Below are 20,881 nucleotides of genomic sequence, written 5' to 3'. Positions count from 1 at the left end.
CATGCATGAGTTGCCTACCATTATGCAGAAAACTAAGCTCGAAAGCAAAGGAAGATCACAGCAACGAGTTGAATTTCCTGTAATGTCGGCATGAACCGGCCCCAACGAAAGAAGAGAGTGTAGGGCAGAATGTCAACAAAGAACCCTAATACCATTCACCAGTGTCAGCAGCTGAGGAGTCTATAATTATTTAATTAGACAAGTTTTATCTGATGTTTTTTAATTAATCCTTTCTGTTTAACGTGATCATAGGATAAGAGTATTGATTGAGCATGAGATATCAGTCATTTATTAATATTCCATTTGCTAAAAGATCAATTAGATTTCCCATCATGTACTGTACAGTGTACACTATACGTGAAAGGAAAGTGATGAGGTAGAGTACGAACTTCGGCATCGCCTTCAATTTCAACAAAACCTCTTGTCGGCCAGGACCGGTGTTTCTGGCATTCGATTCAAAAGGGGCTGCAAAATTAATGGTGGCAGGACTAAGTACTTATATGACAATCCAGGGAGGAAGATGCACACGTGAGTTTGTTTCCTCTTTGGGAAAACACTGAAAGCCACACTTCGCATGCACCATTTGGGAAATTGTTGCCTCTCTTTTCATACAGAATTGAAGACAACCCAGATGATTAGTAAAACCGTAGTGAGAACATGAGGGATAATATTCGGTCATACTGCCGCTGGAAGCCTTATAAGGAGAACCGTGGTGGCCCGATTTCAGGGGTTGTGACTAATTTAGTGCATACATGTTTCCAGACAACATGGTTTCAAGTTGGCGCTTAACTAATGTATAATGGTCTCGTGTTTGAACTGAATTTAAAGTAGTCATTTGTTGTCTATAATATAGTCAATATCTGAATCACTCATGCTTCACGCTAATTCCACGAGAAGTCTATAGCACACGGTGTACGTGTAACTACACATACCATGTAAATAACACAAAATCTACACATACTATGTGAAAGGCCAATATTAGAGTAACTTTAGTACAAATGCATGAATGACTAAAATTGCACATCGTACTTACACTTATGTGTACACCAGAATTCTGCTAATCCCGCTTGTTTATGAAAGTAATGATTTACTTATTGAGTAATTATTTTGTGTACTCGCCACATCACATGGCACTATCATGTGGTGTACCCAGCCAATTATATTACGTCATGATATAATTAACATGCACGCGGTGAAAATGACAAAAGTTTATTTACATATAAGAATCAATAAAAAAAAATCAGAAGCAATCACTATAAAAAAATTGACCAATAACATTAAGAAAGTACGCGACCTGACTTACTTATAGCCGTTATTTCATGTCTTGTTTAGATCATGATATCGTGTTATCTTATCAATTCCACCGTTGAGTTTGACTAATGTTCAACGGGCCTGACCATGTCATAGTAGATTGTACGGGCTGTTCATTATGTTTCATGGGCCTCATGGTGTAGTGTTATAGTGTGTAATAGTGAAAGCTTAAACCACACCTCATGGTTTAGCAATGGCTCAATGAGCGAACCAAATTGCGTTGAGGAGTCGTTTCCAAGTTCAAACTGACGGTTAGTATGTGGTCGGTATTTACTCCACAACTCAAATATCAGCCACAGGATAGAAACCCAGAAGAGACTCGAAGGTGTTTTCTAAGTCTCCTGGAATATGGAATTTGGCGTCATTAAGCTCTCGTCTTCCTCCTCAGCTTTCAATCTTCAGGTAATCACATTAAAGTTGTACTCTTTAGTTGAATCAATGATCAATATGCATGTGTAGGAGCAAAGCTTAGTTATTCATGTTTCTGGGAACTCTAGTGCAATCTAATTCATTGCTGGTTATCTGTTTAATTGTGGAACTGGGTTTCTTTTCTTTCTATGCAATAAGTGATATTGCAAAACTTCGTTAAGCAAACCAAATGGAATTTCATTTTGTGAATGAACATTTTCATGTTAAAAGATGTGGATTAACTGATGTGTGTGTTCATTGAATTATGCCTGTAATTGTTCATAACTCAATGATGGGTTGGTCGCAGGATTTTTCATCACCTGTTGATGGGAAACTTATTAGCAAGCCTTCACTTCCGAAACCATTTCTTCAACTTAATGGCAGACCACAGACCTTCCTCAACCAACTAAACTCTAATCGGCTATCTCCAAGAACGTCGAAAAGGTCCATAGTAGCACAATCTGGAAGTCAGGGTTGGGACCTGAACAGATTCTTGAAAACGTTATTCTTCTTCAATGAACCACCTTCTCCTGTTAAGGTTGGACACCACTAAAGTTTTCGACTTTATTTTAGACATTGAAAGATAAACATGTAACTTAACAAACACAAATTTGGTATGTGAAGATCTTTGAGTCCCTAGTCAGCAAACTATCCAGTCCATCACCCAGTGAGTCAGTAAAGAGAATGGAAACTTCTGGCATTGTTCTAGTGGCTGGAGGAACTGGTGGTGTAGGTCGAAGGGTAGTGAACATCTTAAGGAAGAAAGGAATTCCAGTTCGTGTATTGGTATGATGCTCTTACCTTGTGTTAGCCAACTTATTGCCTGATATCTTGACTTGCAACCTCTCATTTGCTTTACGTCTATATGATGTGTTATGTTCTAATTATTTACTCGTTCAGGTTAGGAATGAAGAGAAAGCAAGACAGATGTTAGGCCCGGACATTGACTTGGTGAGCTAGCAACCTATGTTCTTCAGTTTCCTTAAGGAACTTTAGTTGTGTAATTCATATTTGGTTAGTGATTGTGGTTTCATCTGTTACACTTAACCCTGTTAACTTTGATGACTTGTTTTCTTTTTTGTAAAACTCTCAGATTGTTGGAGACATTACTAAGGAGAGTACTCTGAGTCCCGAGTACTTCAAAGGAGTCAGGAGCGTGATTAATGCGGTTTCTGTCATTGTTGGTCCAAAGGAAGGGGACACTCCTGACAGGCAAAAATACAGCCAAGTATGTTCTAGACATTGTTGTGATGTAAAAGCTCCATTTTAACACCTATCTGTTTAAGTGTTGGATCCTAGCATATATTTCTCATACCAATGAGCCCAGCATATGTTCTGCAATATTTTTTTTTTAAATCTTAAGCAGGTGTTTGACTGAGAAATTGCTGTGCTGCAGGGTATCAAGTTCTTTGAACCAGAGGTGAGAATTGGTTGCTTACATTCTGTCTCTGGAGTCACAATTTTGCTGTGTATAAAGTTTAAACTAGAACTTGAAGTGTTATATTCCCATTTAGTTTGCATGTTTCTCGTAGTAACTACGAAGCTTTGCTTTACTGATGGAACCAGATCAAGGGAGATTCTCCTGAAAAGGTGGAGTACATTGGGATGAAAAATTTGATTAATGCTCTAAAGCAAAGTGTTGGACTTCAAGATGGAAAACTACTATTTGGATATGAAGGTACACTCTCTAATATTGTGAAACTGCTAATCATCATCTTATGAGTCATTCAGTAGTTCTTGTACAAACAATTGGGAATCAAATAGAATGCTATTTTGTACTCATTCAGTAATGACTATTTATACAATAAGATCCAGCTTAAGTGTTTGATCAGCTCCATAAGATATATTTAAACGGTCTTTCATAGGTACCTGGTTGAGTTAGGAAAGATTGTGATTTGGCCAGCATAAGTTACTAGGTTGTCTATGATTCTATAGTCGAGTACTTGGTATATCAATGAACTGAAATTTATGGTTCTATTTGTCATGCTTATAATGTCTTTGGAGAACCATACCTAAGAAAAGTATGATTGTTTTCTCTGGCACAACACATAATTTTAGTCGTTTTTGATTTTCAGGTAATAATCATAGGGTATTGGCTTGGGGAGCTTTAGATGATGTCGTGATGGGTGGAGTGAGTGAAAGTACATTTCTGATAGACCCAAAGGGCAGCGAAAATGGTGGACAAACTGGACTTTTCAAAGGTCCGTTTTTATGTAAACTCTAGACTTCTATTTATCCTTTTCATATTGGGTTGCATCAAACTAAAAGTTGAATATATTTGGTGTTTCTCTCTCAGGAGTTGTTTCCACCGCAAACAACGGTGGGTTTACAAGCATCAGAACAAAGGTAAGCAGCGATGCTTTATTTTTATTGGTATAACTTTTTACCATTCCCGGCCATAAATTTTTTTGACATCCAAAGTTCAATTACTAAGTTCTTGTCAAGTGGAAAATTAAGTTTGATAGTCAAGATGCAAAATAATCTAAATTCCTTGCCTTCATTATTTTACTTGTGGTCTTTTTTTAGAATCTCTCAACACCTGAGGATCTCTCTGCATATGATGGCTTAGAGTTGCGCCTTAAAGGTGATGGTCGTCGTTATAAACTAATTGTGCGGATAAGTGGTGATTGGGATACTGTTGGTTACACAGCAGGCTTTGACACTGTAGGAGACCAGTGGCAGACAGTGAGTATCACAACTGTCCTCTTAATTTTGGGTTTTAAGACTTTTCTACAATCATAGCAACAAAATGTTCTCTTTGAAGGCAATTCCAAGTTGTTGCCGCAGAATAAATTGGTTTTTAAACCTGTTTTTCTTTTCCTATTCATATTGCATTATGAAAAATGGGTGGATATATGAGTCCATATTTGTTTGTGAAAATCTGATTTTGACACTTTCTCATGAATTGATCATGTTTGAGAACTCAGTTTCTCCAACACTTTAACCTTCATTAAATAGGAAATCTATCTCACTTCTTCAGGTACGGCTTCCATTTTCTTCTTTGAGGCCAATTTTTCGTGCAAAAACTGTGCCAGATGCGCCACCATTTGACCCGAGCAATATTGTGTCACTGCAGGCAATTTTCTACAGCCGCTTTGTCCTACTCTTTCATTCACTTGTATTTCAAGTTTATCAATGAGATATTTAAATTTTTCCGCAGCTTATGTTCAGCAAGTTTGAATATGATGGAAAACTCAATCCTACTTTTGTGGAAGGGCCGTTTAAGCTCCCAGTTTCAATCATAAAAGCCTATTTGAAAGATCCTATAATTCCCAGGTACTTTATTCTTTGTGTTGAATTAGTTTCTTATGGCGAAACATATGATCAACTTGTTTCACTTGCTGCTTCTCTCTTTACATTGTAGGTTTGTACATGTAGGCTCTGCAGGAGTTACCAGGCCTGAGAGACCTGGACTTGATCTAACTAAACAACCTCCGGCTGTGCGGTTGAACAAGGAATTGGATTTTATCCTCACTTTTAAGTTGAAGGTTCACACTAAACCAATGTCAACTATTTGTTTACTGTATCTTAGTACTCTAGTGCTGTTTATGAGTAGCAAATTGACACTCCAGTTAAATTAAAATAAATTTCCAGATTTTGTTTCTCTGCATTTTCTTACATGTATCAGTAACAGGGGGAGGATTTAATTCGGGAAAGTGGAATTCCATATACAATTGTGCGGCCTTGTGCATTAACTGAGGAGCCTGCTGGAGCAGATCTCATTTTTGACCAAGGAGACAACATAACGGTAAGCAGATAATTATGTTCCTGATTGCTTGTATGCTTGGTGAAATTCATCTCAAATTGATTTTCCACTTGAAAATATCCAATGGAACTGTGGTTCAAAAGACTCGCATATATCTGTTATGTATATGCGGGGTAAGATATCAAGGGAATAACAATTCAATAGTTCACTGAATTGATATATCACAATTACAGTTTGTTTATCCAACGAAATAGTGTTTGAAAGACTCTGGACTAGCCAAAGTATAATTGTTGATGGTCTTCCATAATATATGCAGGGTAAGATATCAAGAGAAGAGGTTGCTCAAATTTGTGTTGCTACATTAGAAAACCCATATGCAAATGGCAAGACATTTGAGGTTGCACTCCCTTACTTCATTTGCTTTTGGGGTTCAGGCATATGCAATAGAATTCCTTTGTTCTTAGTCAAACAATTTTGGAGTGCGGACAATGTCATATAACTAATCCTTTTGCAGGTTAAGAGTGTTATACCATTCAGTGAGCCATTTACAGTAGACCCTGAAAATCCACCACCTGAGAAGGACTACGATATTTACTTCAAAACTTTGAAGGATGGAATTACAGGAAAAGAAGTCTTGGAACAAAATCCTGCACCAGTATAATGCTTACGCGTAGAGCTATGTTCAACCTAAACCTGGTAAGTATTACCAGCAGAATTATTCTCATTCGTACTTTCAAATTAAGCATTAACTTGAGTTATATTTTGGATACTTCTATTTTGTATATACCTATCTCATTTCCTTGTGATACTAGCAAGTTAGTTCTTGACCTGGTTTTAACTGCTATGCTTCTGTCTCTGCAGGTGTGTGTATACTTCTACAAGAAGAAAAGGAAGAGGCTTCTATGGGAACATGAAGAACTGTATTACTTGACTTAAAGGTTTCAAGTGAAACATAATAGGATGCCATGTCAGTTCAAAGGGTGAACGATATCTCTTAGTCATGAAACATTTCAAACATAGTGTGTACATTTCTTTTGTAGGTGATGTATGCCTCTAGCCAAGCAGGTGAAATTACATTCAATATCTGACAACACTAAATGCACTCATAATGCCAATTGCCAAGGCACTATTAGAAGAACATGTACAATTGTTGACAGTACATGAAAATATATTGAATGACCTCAAAGCCTAAAATCTCACCTGCACTGTTGTTGCAGGTTGGGACCTTCTTGTTAGGAATTCGATCCCGAATTCCTCTTGCGGGATCGAATTCCTCTTGCCGAAGTTAACAAGTGCAAAACAATATAGATAAACGATTGAGAACACAAAAACAAAGTTTACGAGGTTCGACAAAGAACTTGTCTACGTCCTTGGGCCGCTGGATTCCACTATAGAAGAACAACACAAACAAGAATACAAGATCTCTCATAAGACGTTCTCACCAACTCTCAAGACCTCACTTGCTCTCTGTGTTTTAACTTGATATATAACTAATGCTACCTATGTCCTTATTTATAGATTTCTAAACCTGAAACCTACAAGTCATTGGAAACATATTCTCAATAGACATAGAAACCATTACCAAGTAGGAAACCACCAAAGTGTTCATTCTTTGATCAAGATCTAATGAATCCTTATCCTAAGTGGAATCAGATCCACAAACCTAACACTTCTACCATTAATTACTGTATCTTCTCTTACATTTTAGATGTCAAATTTATTATGCTGAAGTGTGAATTGTAATGCCGCATAGTTTGACAAGCTCAGCTCTCTTTCTCTGTGCAATGGTAAGCATTGATGTGATGTAGGCTTAACCTAATTTCTTTGTCACACCAAAACAGGGCATCTGTTGCACAACTGAAAATTTCTGCACAAGGTATTCGTAGAAGTCTGTGAAGCACAGATGTATTGTTCCCCCTAAGTAAGGTATCCATCAATATCTCGGGAACATTACAGAACACTATAAACACATTCAAACTCTAAAGGAAAGCATGAAATGAACATGAATACATCATGATCCAGATTTCCAGAGAGCAGCCTGTAAATATGCCCTTTGCTATAGTAATGTGAAGGACCCTTCACAAGTCTGCGAATGAGCAGTGATTTTCCAATTGGCTAATTGTTACTCCCAACTCCCAAGTCTGTTAAAATTTGCATCATGACGTTGACATCACTGAATACATTTTTGGACTCTTGGGGAAACCTGCCCTCAAGTTCCCACTTTCCCATTCCGAATTTGATTCCGAAATTGAATTGAGCAACATCAACCTCCCTACAAGTCAGAATCATTTTAGGGCTACTGTATGTCATCATGAAGCTGACATAGTAGCTAATACACATCTACCATGCATCTTCATCTTTGGTAAATGTAAATCACATCTAAACATTCCTTCACTAAACTGCAGTAAATTTTTGTAGTGCAGATATAATCACAACCTAGCAAGAATCTTTGTTTGGATAAGCTAAAAAATAGTATTGTAGTCTGTAGAAAACAAATATAGAGAGACATGTTATCATTTTCCAGTTCGGAGCGTTCTTTGAAGGATGAGAAATTCACATGACAGAAGAGGAAAGAAAATACATTTGGTTTCTAAATTTCTGAGGATCCCTTGTTTCTTCTTAATTCTTGTTTGCTACCTACTTGTTTCTTGACCTGCATTCCTCTTCAATATAAGGTTAAGCTGGCTTCCAATATATGCTTCAAGAGCACCAGAATGCCTGAAGAACATTGAAGTATTCATGTTCTCGATCAGCAATCTAATTAAGTACCAGACACGCAATGTTGCCAGATGAAATTGCTAGTTAGAAATGAACTTACTCGGCAACGAAGTCTGTTGTGTGTTGAAGAACGAGCTTGAGCAGCCATCAAAGTTGTAAGCTTGGCATGCATTTCATGTTCTGTAAATATTTTACCTTGTGAGGTCAAGAACACACTACGTTGCACAGGAGGAGACCACAATCCACTCTGCTCATTATAATCAAAGTCATACTGTGTAGCATCAAAGAACTTCTCGAGAAGTCGATCCGAAGTCGATTTCGGAACCAGCTGCACTACTCTTATTGTTGGACTTGAACGTTGGGAAGAAGAGGAGACCTGCTGAGACTTAGAGCAGGCAGACATTTGCAACATCGGAATCAAGAATAATAATACAGCTGAAAAAGAGAATAAGATAATGATATATAAATAGAAGATTGGGATTGGTGGGTTGGTTAATAACTAAGAGAATTATGATAAGGACGTGTATGGCTGTATGCAATCATAGGAAGGCCGTGGCTACCATCATAGTTGATTCTTTATGCATGTGTTCCAATATCATGGTAGAGCACTAATTTTTTTTGCTACAGAGAGTTGGTGGAACTTTGCAAAAGTTCTCATTGATTATTCTGAATTCATGATGATGCTACATAAATTGTTTTATGAGTTGATGTCCCAGCAACAATTACCAAAATTAAAATCTTATAAAAAAATAAGCTAGTCTTTCCAATATTACCAGAAATTATTATCAACTTTTATGTTAATCGTTGTTACTTGAAATATAGTCTCTTTGATCAGTTTGATGAGATATATTGGTGCCGCATGAATCATTTGTGGGTCTAATTAGGGTTTAGGGGAGTTAGCGCCTTCAAAATTCTTGGTTGGTGAGAACTAACAAAGATAATTGATCTGTTTGGTGAGGAAGATCCTCATCAAATGCGACGTCAATCATATTAAGGCAAGAACCACAAGTAGTGGTAATCATAGAGAATTTGTTCATACTTAATTACTAGATAGAGAATAGAGATCTTCTATGTTGCATGTCAATTAGCCTGCTGGTTAACCCTCAATTACTTTTCCAGCAAGGATAAGGAAGTTTTTCCTGTTTCCCCTTATGTATCGACCTCTCAAAGTCTCAATGGTTCTAGCTAATAGGTCATATGCAAATGTCTTGATATGAACAAAGAGAGACAAGAATGATCAAATTATAAATAGTTAGAGAACGACATCTCAACGACTTGGAACATAAACTGATAGAAATGACAGCAAGCTAGCTAGACGCTTGCAGTATCAAAATCTTACTTCAGTCGCTAGCTTAACTAAAGATAGTTGCTGAAGCGATCAATTGATTATCTAATTGGTGATGATCTATAAAAACTTATTCATGAGTTTGACATCACACCTGCAATATATAAAAAGAACAATGTCATCAGCTGACGAGATGGGCTGTTAGCTAGGGTTTTTTTTTTTCGCTGCCTTCAAGTAAACTAGCTAGAAAGTAGTTTCTAGTATTGAAATTTCGAGTGATATTTTCATAGTAGAAGATTAGGAGTGCTTCATCCTCTAAAATCCAGAAAGCATTTTTAAATATTTTTTCACGATTTTTTAATTTGTTTTAGAACGTCACGATTCTTAATTCTTTGAGGAGACGTGTTTCGTGTAACATATATGTCATTCATCTTATACGGTTATACCTCAAATAATTAACTTCATGATTTGGTGAGAAGGATAAATTTCTGAGAAAATATATAGTAATAGTAACCAAATAACTTGTACACATTTTGAATCTTTGAAGAATCTTATATGAACAAAGTCGACTCTTGACTGAATTTTATATATACGTACTCGACAACAACAATTATAATTACTATATATGCTCGTGAATTGAAAGGATTGTCACTTTTCTATTTAGAATTACTATAGCTAATTCTCTATCCACCTAGAAGTCAGAGCCAAACTCACATTAGTGACAACCACTTCAATAGGCAGCAAGGGTTCAACGTTTTCATCATCAACGACCTCAAAGAGTTTCTCAATGATAGGCGGATGCGAGTCTTCCGGAACACCCAAAGATTTAGACAGAATACCGCTGAAGTGTTCCTTGTGCAGATTCCTCTCAGATTTTTGCTTGAGGCTCGAGAGAGAATCTATGGTTAGTTCTTCTCTTGCCACGATTGAACCTATCTCTTCGAAGAAAATGTCTGTTGGGCATGGGTCGTCATCTTCAGAATCATCACAAATGCCGCTTTTGAATTTCTCCACGAGCTTGAATCTGATGGGAACTATGTCCTGCGGATTAAAGAAGATTAAGTGGGCGAGGTCGGATTCAGTTGTTTCGTTGGTCTGCCGTGCGTCGGAGTAAGTAATGAATATTTCTCTGATGGTTGACATGGTAGCCTCAGCAAATATCTCAAGGTCAGTTAATGGAGAGAATGAGGTAAGTAAATAAGCAACTGATTGTAAATGAGGCTTGGGGAGCTGCAATGTTTTATTTATATAGGCTTTAGCTAGGCTTAAATCGAGTAGGAGAAGAAAACCTTCTTTCTCAAGGATTTGAAGCCAGAACGTACGTTATATCAATTATCAAAACCGAGTGAAAGAAGCATTTCCTTCTCCTGCAAGGATTAGGAAAGTACGGGTAAGTGCATAGCACTTGTTCACTCAAGAGGTAACGTGAAGATGCGCAACGTGTTATTGACATGCTGCTACAAGCAGCTAAAGATTCAATGGCCAAAAGTACCAAATCCCCTATGGATTAACAGAGATGCTATATCTTTTGGCGATCGGGATCGGATACTGCAGAAGTGGTGCATATTCAACTACCCGGCGTCTTCGGGACCGGTTCTTATAGATTGAACCAAAGTGGAGACAGTCTCTTCGTCTTAAGAACACAGTTGAGGATCGAATTATGAAAAGATGGCTTCTCTAGAATAGGTATTACTGTTGGTACGTGCTGTTATAGTAGCAGGTGAAACTGTGGCTATCTTGGCTACTACCAAGCTCTGCTGCCGTCCCTAACCGAAGTGTCCAAGACTCTTCCAAAGCTTTTACTGATCGAAATAATAATCACATCAACAAAATTGGTAGCTCACCAAGCTTTGCAAGTACAAACTAAACGTTTTTTTATTTCATGGATCTACTGTATTTTCTTATGACATTGTTTATGTATGTAGAGTTGTTTCATAACCTCTGCTTATGAAGTCGTTTCTTTTTATTCTGATTCTCTTTAACCCCTTCCATATTATGAACTATAGTAGAATACCAATATATAGGAAGCCATTGACACAATGCAACCTTCTTCTCAACCAAAGACCCAATCTATGGTTATTGCAACAAACTACCAATATATGGTAATATAGCTGCCGCTCTATGGTATTACATTTCATACACAGGAGTCTTAGCTGATCGAGTTGGTACAGCTGTACGAGTCAGTGTTGAAGTCAAGGATTAAAGAATGAGGAAGACCATCGTATGTAATTAATTGAAGTATGAACCAATCGAACTAAGACAGAAAAGTGAAATACATCGATAACCAAAACTTTGGAGGTCCCATGAGACCTACCGATTTAGAGAAGCTTCCTATTATGAGTCTTGGTGTGAAATGACTGAAATCCATGTACCCTGTTACCCAAATGCGAATTCGAATGACGCTGATTGAAATTAAATCCAAACACCCCGCAGACATTGATTATTATTGAAATATCTCTGTGACGCTGATGGTTGTTAAATCTTAATCTACTTTTAGTTAAAAGGGGAGGCAACGATATCAAATACGAAAGCTCCCAAAACACCCCTTTGTATCTAAGATTTCAAACGAAAGTGCAAGGATATAAACGTCATTCACATTTCCCAAGAGGTGTGCATTCAGAAAATCCCACTTCGGAGTAATTATTATGTGTACGCTCTACACTACGTGACACTATCATGTGATATACTCAGTTAATTATATTACATCATGGTATAATTAACATATACGCAGTGAAAATGACAAAAAGTTATTTATATATAAGAATCAATCAAAAATAATAACAGTAAAAATGAACTAATAACATTAAAATTATACTTATATATAAAATGACGGCATGGGCTTAGGTACTGCAAAGAGATTGGTATTAGGTGTGTGACAGTCAAGGGCGATACTCTTAATGTGTTGAATGGTCTGAGAGTAACCAGATGGGATCTCAGTGAGATTGGAGGTGTCCTTGATGCAGTACGAATGTTGATGGCTGAATTTGATCTGATTTCATAGAAGCGTGTCAAGAAACGATTCAATCATATATCTCACATGCTGGCCCGAAAGGCGTTGTCCTTGTCTCAAGAGTGGTATTGTATGGATGCAGGGCCGAGATGGCTTCAAAACATACTTGAAGGAGATTAGTTTGTTTTGGGTTCTTGATTGAGTTTCCCAGTTATCTCTGGATGTTTTCTCATTTGCTTAGTTAATAAAGTTTGTTTCCAATAAAAAAAATGACTAATAACAGTAAAAATTATTATTTATATATAATAATTTCAACCCATCTTATTCTCGAGTGGAGTCCCAGCTCCAAGTCTTTCACAGTCCCACTTCAGACACGCTTCCGAAAAGACGAAAGGTCCAAACACGCACCAAAAGCAAAGCAAACCTCTTTTCATTCTCTTCTTCTTCTTCGACAAAAAAACCAGACAGACGAGAGATCTAAAACAAACAACGTACCTTGTTTCCTGTTCAAAAACACAACACAGCAACAATGGCCGGGTACAGAGCTGAGGACGACTACGACTACCTCTTCAAGGTTGTCCTCATCGGCGACTCCGGTGTGGGCAAGTCCAACTTGCTCTCCCGATTCACAAGGAACGAGTTCAGCCTTGAGTCAAAGTCCACAATTGGGGTCGAGTTCGCCACCCGAAGCTTGAACGTCGACGGCAAAGTCATCAAGGCCCAGATTTGGGACACTGCCGGCCAAGAAAGGTTGGTCTTTTTCATGATCTCCGCTTTTTTCGCATTTTCTTTAGTTTCATTTCAGCTCTAGACTTGAGGAACTATGTGTTATAGCATCGTGTTTGGTCGATTTGGTGGTTGGTTGTGTCCGATCACGGTAGATCTGATGAGGTTAGCAATAAGAGAGCGACATGCGAACAATTTATTGGGTCTGAACGTGAGAAGCTGTTGGCTCAAACAATATTAGGATTGTCCCCAAAGTTTAGAGTTTTGTGTGAAGGGTATCTTTGCTTAATATATGCTTTTTATGTGTCTTTTTGTAGTTTACATTTGCTTCAGAGCTGTGTCTGTTTTGAATTAGTCTCGGTTTCCTTACAGATAAAACACAGTTGTATTGAGCAATTGGATATAAAGGTAGAAGCTTTTGTGGATCATTTATGGAATAGAATGTATTTTTCTTGCCAGTGTGTATGAAAATTGTTTGATTACTTGTCGAACGTTTTACTGGCTGAAGAAAAAAAAATTGGCCGTGGTTTATTCAGCGGAAGGGTTGCTCAATTTTCAGGGGATGTTGATGATTTACATGTTGAACATCTTGGTTAGATACTAGATGGTACTATGAGGCTTCAGTATAAATGTCACTCTGAGTAATCTTACAACTACAAAGGTATTGTCTTGTTAGAAAAAGATGAATGATATTTTAACCGTGTTTTACACACTTTCTTTACACGACATGAAAATCTCATTAAAACTACCTCACTTTTTTTCTTTTTCTTTTGGATATTGTACATGTAACTGGTACGTTATCAGATTTCTGACTTTAAACTGTGATAAATATTAAAAAAAAGTGATGTTGGTTAGTTCTATGTGTAATATGTTTCTGTAATTTATACTGCATATGATGTATATTGCAGCACATGCCACTTCAGTTTCATATGTACCTTTGATGTATGAATTACTAGTGGGAAGTTAACAGGTGATGTAACTGTGGTATATATTGTGTATAAATAGGTGAGCGTGTGATCATTTTAGTGATCAGATTCACATATGTTTTGAGTTACTAATGGAGAAGAATATGGTCCATTGATTCTTCAAATTGAACCGGGGGGGGGGGGGGGGGGGGGGGTAGGTAGTGCTTATTCTGTAATGGAAATGTACCTTTAGCAAGGGATTTAGTATTGTTTAGATTTTGTGTCATGTAATCTTGGTTCTTAAATTATGTCCTGACATAGAAGTATTAATTTTGACTATGGACATTATGTCCTGACATAGATCTATTAATTTCAGATATGGATATTATAGAAACAAAATTTTGAGCGTCCACCAAGTGTTTCCTTTTATGAGAGTACACACAGGCAGACAATTTATGATGTATGGAAATGTTATCTGTTATGAAGGAACTTAGGGTAGTTTGCTTAACATTACTACCTAAGTTTTGAAGAACAAGCCATTATGACTATGGAAGTTGTGGCGAAGTTAGTCCTCACAATGGTCCTGTATGTGAGAAAATTTAAGTTTCAGCTGTGAAAATACCCTCAACACTTGATTAAACCCTCTTTCATAGAAGACAGGATACAAGTCTGGCTACTTAGCAACACTAAGGCGTTGCTTGAGACACCATCTTCAAACTACATATTCTAGTCCCTTGTTAAGATGTGTGAACATGATTGTGATGCCCATATACTACGTTATCCCACTACAGTCAAACCAAATACCTACAAGGCTACAATAAATATTACAACATACATGCGACCCAAAGAAAGCAGCTTGTTTGTTTTTTTTCTTTTTTCCCTCTCAATCATGTAATAAAGCCACTATCTTGCTTCCGAAACTGAGATGCCTGAAGCAACCCAACTAACCCAGCCTATCATTAATATCTATTCCCTATTGTTTTCCATCTTCAGAATTAGTATCTATCTCAACCTTGTTGCCACTGATGATTATTATATCCTGGCACTAATCGTAGCTGGTTGTTGATATGGTGATGGGATGGCTGTTTATGGTGCTGGAAGCTGGCTAGAATTGTTGTATGCTGAGTTAGAGCGGAAGTATCAGTTAAATCAGGCAGAGACAAAATGAAAGCATTAGTATACAACAGGGCCCAATCTATTTTTTATGTGTTCTTTTATGTGATAATGTTGACACTTGATGTGGAAACCTTCTACTCTCCTGTTTACAAATCCAGGATGCGGACTCTAGGTAGTGTATTGGCAAGCTTAATAGATTCTAACAGCTACCTGCCTTTTTGGTTGAAATTCGTAAGAACTCTTTATGATGGTAATGATTACAAATAGTCTGGTGTCTGACATCACTTCACACTTGTTTATAGTTTTGTTGCTTCTAGTTTGGTATGAATCATTTCTTTTGGGGGTTCACTTAGCAATCATCATATTTTCGCTTTTGCATTTGTAGGTATAGAGCAATAACAAGTGCTTATTATCGAGGAGCCGTGGGTGCACTGCTTGTGTATGATGTTACTCGAAATTCAACATTTGAAAGTGTGGAAAGATGGTTGAGGGAGTTAAGAGACCACACTGATCCCAATATTGTTGTCATGCTGGTTGGTAACAAATCAGATCTACGTCACCTTGTGGCAGTCTCAACTGAGGATGGAAAGTCATTTGCCGAGAGAGAGTCCCTGTACTTCATGGAAACTTCTGCACTTGAAGCAACTAATGTGGACAATGCATTTGCTGAGGTCCTTACCCAGATCTTTCACATAGTGCGCAGGAAGACTATGGAGGCTAACAATGATGCAGCAGCTGCTCCTTCCCAAGGAGAGAAAATCGATATCGGTGATGTTTCAGCTGTGAAGAAAGGTGGATGTTGCTCGAGCTAGATTTTGAATCTGCATCACATTTGCTGAGCGGGGTTCCATTTCTTACTTCCAGTGTCATTGTCATTATCACATCTGCATAGGTGTTGAATGGGGCAAATTTGCACCAAAGTTCTGTATTTTGAGATTATTATTCGATCTGATTAATTTAAATCTTTTATTCAACTCAATCTTAATGTTGTTGTTTATCAATCTGTCCTAGACAGGCTGTAGTTCCTAGAATACAAAAAAGTTGGTGGTGCCTTGCACAGTAAGGCATGTTGATTTGAGTTAGTCTATTATAAACACTGATCAAGCATAATATCAGCACAGAAAACATTATAATTCTGAAACAGTTAGAATTTTCCATTATTGAGGGAAGGTGTTTAATGATAAGCATGTTACATTTAGATGAAAGCTTGCAGGTTTAGGCTTTAAAATTTTGGGGATTACTTGCAGCCAATCTGTCATTTTGTCTTAATCTATGCATCTTTCTATGGCATAATGGATAAGGAAGAAGTAGATCCAATCTACTCTGACTAAAATCCAAAAATTTATAATCTAATTACCTATGATAAAAGGTAGATGATGATGTAAACAATGACTATGTACTACATTGTGATTGCAATGCTTTGCTACTTTGCTATGCAGGTGTTGCGAATTCAATGAAAACAAAACCCAGAGAAAATTCAAAAACAAAGACAGGTCTCTTGGGTCTTTATTCTTTAGCACACCTTGTTTTTGGGCTTTTGGCTGTGTCTCATATTATTGTTGGTGAGTATATTAAAGTAAAAAGATATTATTGTTGTTGTGAGTATATTAAAGTAAAAAGATATTATTGTTGTTAGTTAGTTTTGTCTCCAGGAATGAAACCCCATATCATAGAACAAAATCTCTTCTGCGCGCAAGTGAGTAAGAGAAATATCATGATGTGCTAATTTATCACTGACAACATTTGTTCAAGCATATGATATCAGAATGAGTTTTCCACGTCAGCTACGACTTTTTCAAGCTCTTTATTCATTGATAATTTGATAAATCAGTCATTACTGTTAATAACGAGTCATATTTGATGACTTTAAGAAAGTATTAATAATTAGAGATCTTACATTATGATACCCTCTTAGGTCCTTTTCTTCTTCTTCAACCACTCCCCATGTAGTTATTCTCTCTTTTCATTGAGCAAACTTTAGGGCACACTGAGATAAGTTTTATCCAGAGTGGAGTGTATCCAAATACTGTATTAGACTATTAGCTGTAGTATTTTTATTGAGTCCACCAAATAATAGACTAATAATGGCAGCTGAAGCTTGAAGGAGTCTAAATCCAGCTATCATTTTTTACCTAAAAGTCAATAATTTTTTCGACTATTCTGACTTTTAGAATGGACGTCTAATCAAACAATAAGAATCTTCCTCAATTTTTGAGTTTTCAGTCAAATTACCAATTAAATCAAGGGAGAAATCAGGATAGATAATGAGAGAAATTTTAATTTTGTTATTCATCATATGTGCTATATCGGTGTGTCTATAATTAGTATATACCTTGTCATAATTAGTATATTCGATATAACAACACTTTGTGATCTAGCAATTAAATCGTGTATGTAACATAGTATTCAAAACAAGGAATTTGAAAGTGCAATTTGGATTGCTTCTTGACATATTATATCACGGAAGATAAGAGTTAGATTGAATGCTAGGGCCATAATGAGGAAGCAAATGGCCATGTGAATTTTCATGGTGCTTGAAATATTATATCTTTCCTAGATAAATAAACAATAGACATGCCAACTATACTCCGATTTGTCTAATACTCTAACCTAGACAGACGTAGCTAACAGTCCAAGTAATGAACTCAGTCCAGTTTTGATCTCCCTAATCACAACATACAATGTGGACTGAGCTCCCAAAAATTCAAAACCATATTGAATCAACTACGAAATTACAAAAGCAAATCCTCAAATAGAAAAACAGACCACACAAAATGATATGGTGACATATTTTGAAATAACTATCATGATAAAAGTGAACATATCTTATATAAAGAGCAATAGAAATCGGTGACGAGACCAATAATACAATGAGCCGACTTAACCAATATTATATGCACAAAATTTGAAACAGACGGCAGATTATGCTAATTACACCAACGTCATACTCTGATTCTGTCAAGAGTTTTGTTTATTCATTCACTAAGCAAAAAGATTAAGACAAAGCTAGGGAAGAGAAATTAGAAATGAAAATAGTTTATTACTAAAAATGGAAACTTAAAAAAAGGAAAAAAATAATTGTTGAAAAGAGAAAAAGTTCCGGTATCTTATGGCGTACGATACTCCTTTGCAACCCCCAACTCCCTAATTGGTTGAATGACACAAAACTCTTTTTGTATTTACTGCAAGAGACAAGAGTGTGTGTAAAAAAGGAAAGAGTAAAAGAAGTAAAAAATGAGAGATGAAAACACGTGTCAACAGATCTGAGCTTGTGGTCCCACACCTCCGCCTCCTACACGGCGGTGCCGGAAAACAAGGGAGCACTCGGGCAACTCGCCCAGATCGGCGAACAGCGACTCGTCCTCCTCGCCCATCGGGAACACCATTCCCGCCACGTCACCCATGTCGGCCCCACCGCTCTCCGCGAAAATCGGGCTCTCCAGCACACGCGACGACGTCGTTTCGATGTCCGCAGCAAACCACCCGAACTCGTCGGCGACGCTCGGGATGATGACCAGCGCCGAGCCCTCGTCGCCAGCAAGATCCGCGAACTGTCTCTCTTCCGGTTCGGGGTCCGGCTGGGCCGCCGCCGCTGTCTCCTCGTCCTCCCGTGTGGCCTCGGTTATTTTGGCTTCGGATTTCGAGCCGTGGTGGTTTCTAGAAGCCGGCCAGGGGTGGTTGTGCTCCGACGAGTAGGTGATCATCAGCATGGTGGGATCCGCTCGACTTCTCTCCACCTGCTTCCTCGCCGGGCATCCTTTTGAGCTACTGCACCTGTAATATCCTCTACACAAATCCAAAGCAAAACCGAAATCAGCGACCGTCAATTCTTGACATAACGTAGTGTTTCGGAATATTGAAACTAATGAAACCGTAAGTTCATAAACTGCCGAGACTCTAGAGTTTCAATACTTCAAAACATTGTAGGACAATTGATAAGCGTAAGTTTGTAAGTGTCGAGTCCTATGTTTCCATACTCCGGAACATTGTAGAAGAATATTGGTAGATCGAATTGACAAGTACCTGGGGTAAGGTGAGCCCTTGATGGGTTTCTGGCCGTACTTTCTCCAGGCCCAGGAATCCGACGGCGGAGGAGTGTTCGTGTTACTGTTTTCCTTGATGGGGATGGACACTACTCTCTTCTGTAAAGCTCGCCGGCTACGGTAATTAAACAAGAAATTTTGTGATCAAATTAATGACATGAGCTGAATTAATTTCCGAATTGAGAGTTAAAGCTTAGGACGTACCTTTTCTTGGGGGAGGAAGCGGCAGCGATCTTGGAGAATACGACGTCGTTGAAGGCGGGAGGAGGAGGAGGAGGAGGGGAGCCGGAGCTGTTTTCAGGGGTGGAGGTCGTGGTGTTGTTGTTGTAATCGTCGTGATCAATATCACTCATGAAGTGTTTATTGAAGAATGTGGGGGAGTCCATTTCTGAAGCTAGAAGTGGGGAGTTTGATGGTTCTGATGATGATGATGATGCTTGTGGAGAACACAAAGTGGCTGCTGAGAGAAGAAAGAGGGAGAGGGAGAGGGAGAGGGAGAGAGAAGGGTTGAGGAGGTTTTTGATGGGGAGGAAGAAACAAATGGAGGGAGAGGTGGGTCCTTAAAAAATTGGCCGCCACATTGACAAATGGGTTGTGGGGATTTGTTTAATAAAGGACGTGCAACCCAAACGTGTTTTTGCTTTGTTTTTTTAATTTTGCATTTATATCTTTGATGACCCATTTCACTTCTCCTTTTGCCCAAGCTACTCAAAAATGTCACATTGCAATTTCGAAAGAGACATTTCCAATCTTTGATCTCCATGTCCATAGCTCCACTCATACAGAGATAACCCCATGAGTTTTTGCCTTTTAAGTTTTAGAACAAAACTCACCAAAACCTATTTAATTTTTAAAACCAAAAAATATGATCGTGAAAAGTTTACGCACAATGACTTTCTATGATGTTTTGATGGTTTTAAAATAGAATCGCATCTAATAAAAACTAGCTTGAACTTAACAATGAGTGAGAAACTCTATTTCTATTTATTATAGTTTAAAATAAATTTATCTGATCTACATTAATCAAAATACAGTTATATTTCATTACGAGTAGTTTGTTTTAAAAATGACAAGAATTGTTCTTGTCAAGACAAATAAAACATAAAGCATACCGCTTTCAAGTATTAATGCTTGATTTTAGGTACACCATTACACAATATACATGCATGTCTACGTACTATATGTATACGTCGTATGCTAGCACGCCAAAGCCTCCACCTTCATTTCTAAGTTTATGATAAGTACCGAATTTGATCTCACCCTCAAATTCAATCTAGACCAAGTTATTGATTTAGTTCATATGGACTTTTCACCCTAACCAAGGAAAATGATTAATTATGCTTATGATTATTGAAATGACATGATAATGTTGTATTTTAGAGAGCTACTTATATTAATGTTTCTAATGACATATTGTATTGATCTCATCAAATTTGTTTTATATATGTATTCCTTTGTTTAAAAGGCTAGCTCTAATCCTAGATAGCTCTATCCCCTATCTAATAATTCAGATCAAGTTCTGGTTAGTTCCCCTAAATTGTTTAATTAAAAAAGTCAAATACAGCTATATATTATTTATTGAGCTCTAAATTATTAGCTAGGCTAACCAATCCCGTACTGACATACACTAATGCCCCCCCCCCTTTTTTCTTTTTTTCTTTCTATGAAAGCCAGATCGAAATATGTTCATAGTACTATGCTCGAAACGAGTTG

General features: G+C 37.5%; 3 protein-coding genes across 4 annotated transcripts; 2 read left to right on the top strand and 1 right to left on the bottom strand.

The window, feature by feature from the left end:
* Positions 1 to 1,531: 1,531 nt before the first annotated feature.
* On the top strand, positions 1,532 to 6,578 carry LOC126786359 (protein HIGH CHLOROPHYLL FLUORESCENCE PHENOTYPE 173, chloroplastic). Its single transcript, XM_050512163.1, has 17 exons — positions 1,532 to 1,713; positions 2,027 to 2,257; positions 2,344 to 2,505; positions 2,620 to 2,670; positions 2,813 to 2,947; positions 3,116 to 3,139; positions 3,286 to 3,397; positions 3,795 to 3,920; positions 4,016 to 4,065; positions 4,246 to 4,404; positions 4,700 to 4,795; positions 4,880 to 4,995; positions 5,084 to 5,207; positions 5,354 to 5,467; positions 5,742 to 5,822; positions 5,940 to 6,121; positions 6,287 to 6,578. The coding sequence occupies exons 1-16, from the start codon at positions 1,660 to 1,662 to the stop codon at positions 6,084 to 6,086; spliced, it is 1,782 nt and encodes a 593-aa protein (XP_050368120.1). The 5' UTR covers positions 1,532 to 1,659; the 3' UTR covers positions 6,087 to 6,121; positions 6,287 to 6,578.
* Positions 6,579 to 12,712: 6,134 nt separating this feature from the next.
* On the top strand, positions 12,713 to 16,098 carry LOC126786372 (ras-related protein RABA1c). The gene is made up of 2 exons (XM_050512179.1): positions 12,713 to 13,128; positions 15,511 to 16,098. Exons 1-2 carry the CDS (start codon positions 12,908 to 12,910, stop codon positions 15,935 to 15,937), a joined length of 648 nt encoding a protein of 215 aa, XP_050368136.1. The 5' UTR covers positions 12,713 to 12,907; the 3' UTR covers positions 15,938 to 16,098.
* A 2,045-nt stretch (positions 16,099 to 18,143) lies between these two features.
* Positions 18,144 to 19,665, bottom strand: LOC126786370 (probable WRKY transcription factor 65). 2 transcript variants are annotated; one of them, XM_050512177.1, is made up of 3 exons: positions 19,373 to 19,665; positions 19,149 to 19,283; positions 18,144 to 18,911 (listed from the first exon to the last, which is right to left on the bottom strand). In XM_050512177.1, exons 1-3 carry the CDS (start codon positions 19,552 to 19,554, stop codon positions 18,380 to 18,382), a joined length of 849 nt encoding a protein of 282 aa, XP_050368134.1. In that variant the 5' UTR covers positions 19,555 to 19,665; the 3' UTR covers positions 18,144 to 18,379. The 2 variants fall into 2 exon arrangements, with proteins under 2 accessions (XP_050368134.1, XP_050368133.1); XM_050512176.1 differs by having other exon boundaries at positions 19,149 to 19,287; positions 19,374 to 19,665.
* Positions 19,666 to 20,881: the final 1,216 nt, after the last annotated feature.

The sequence above is a fragment of the Argentina anserina genome, chromosome 3 (genome assembly GCF_933775445.1).
Source record: "Argentina anserina chromosome 3, drPotAnse1.1, whole genome shotgun sequence".
In the NCBI taxonomy this organism is placed as follows: domain Eukaryota; kingdom Viridiplantae; phylum Streptophyta; class Magnoliopsida; order Rosales; family Rosaceae; genus Argentina; species Argentina anserina.
This window is presented reverse-complemented; position numbering and strand designations above follow the sequence as displayed.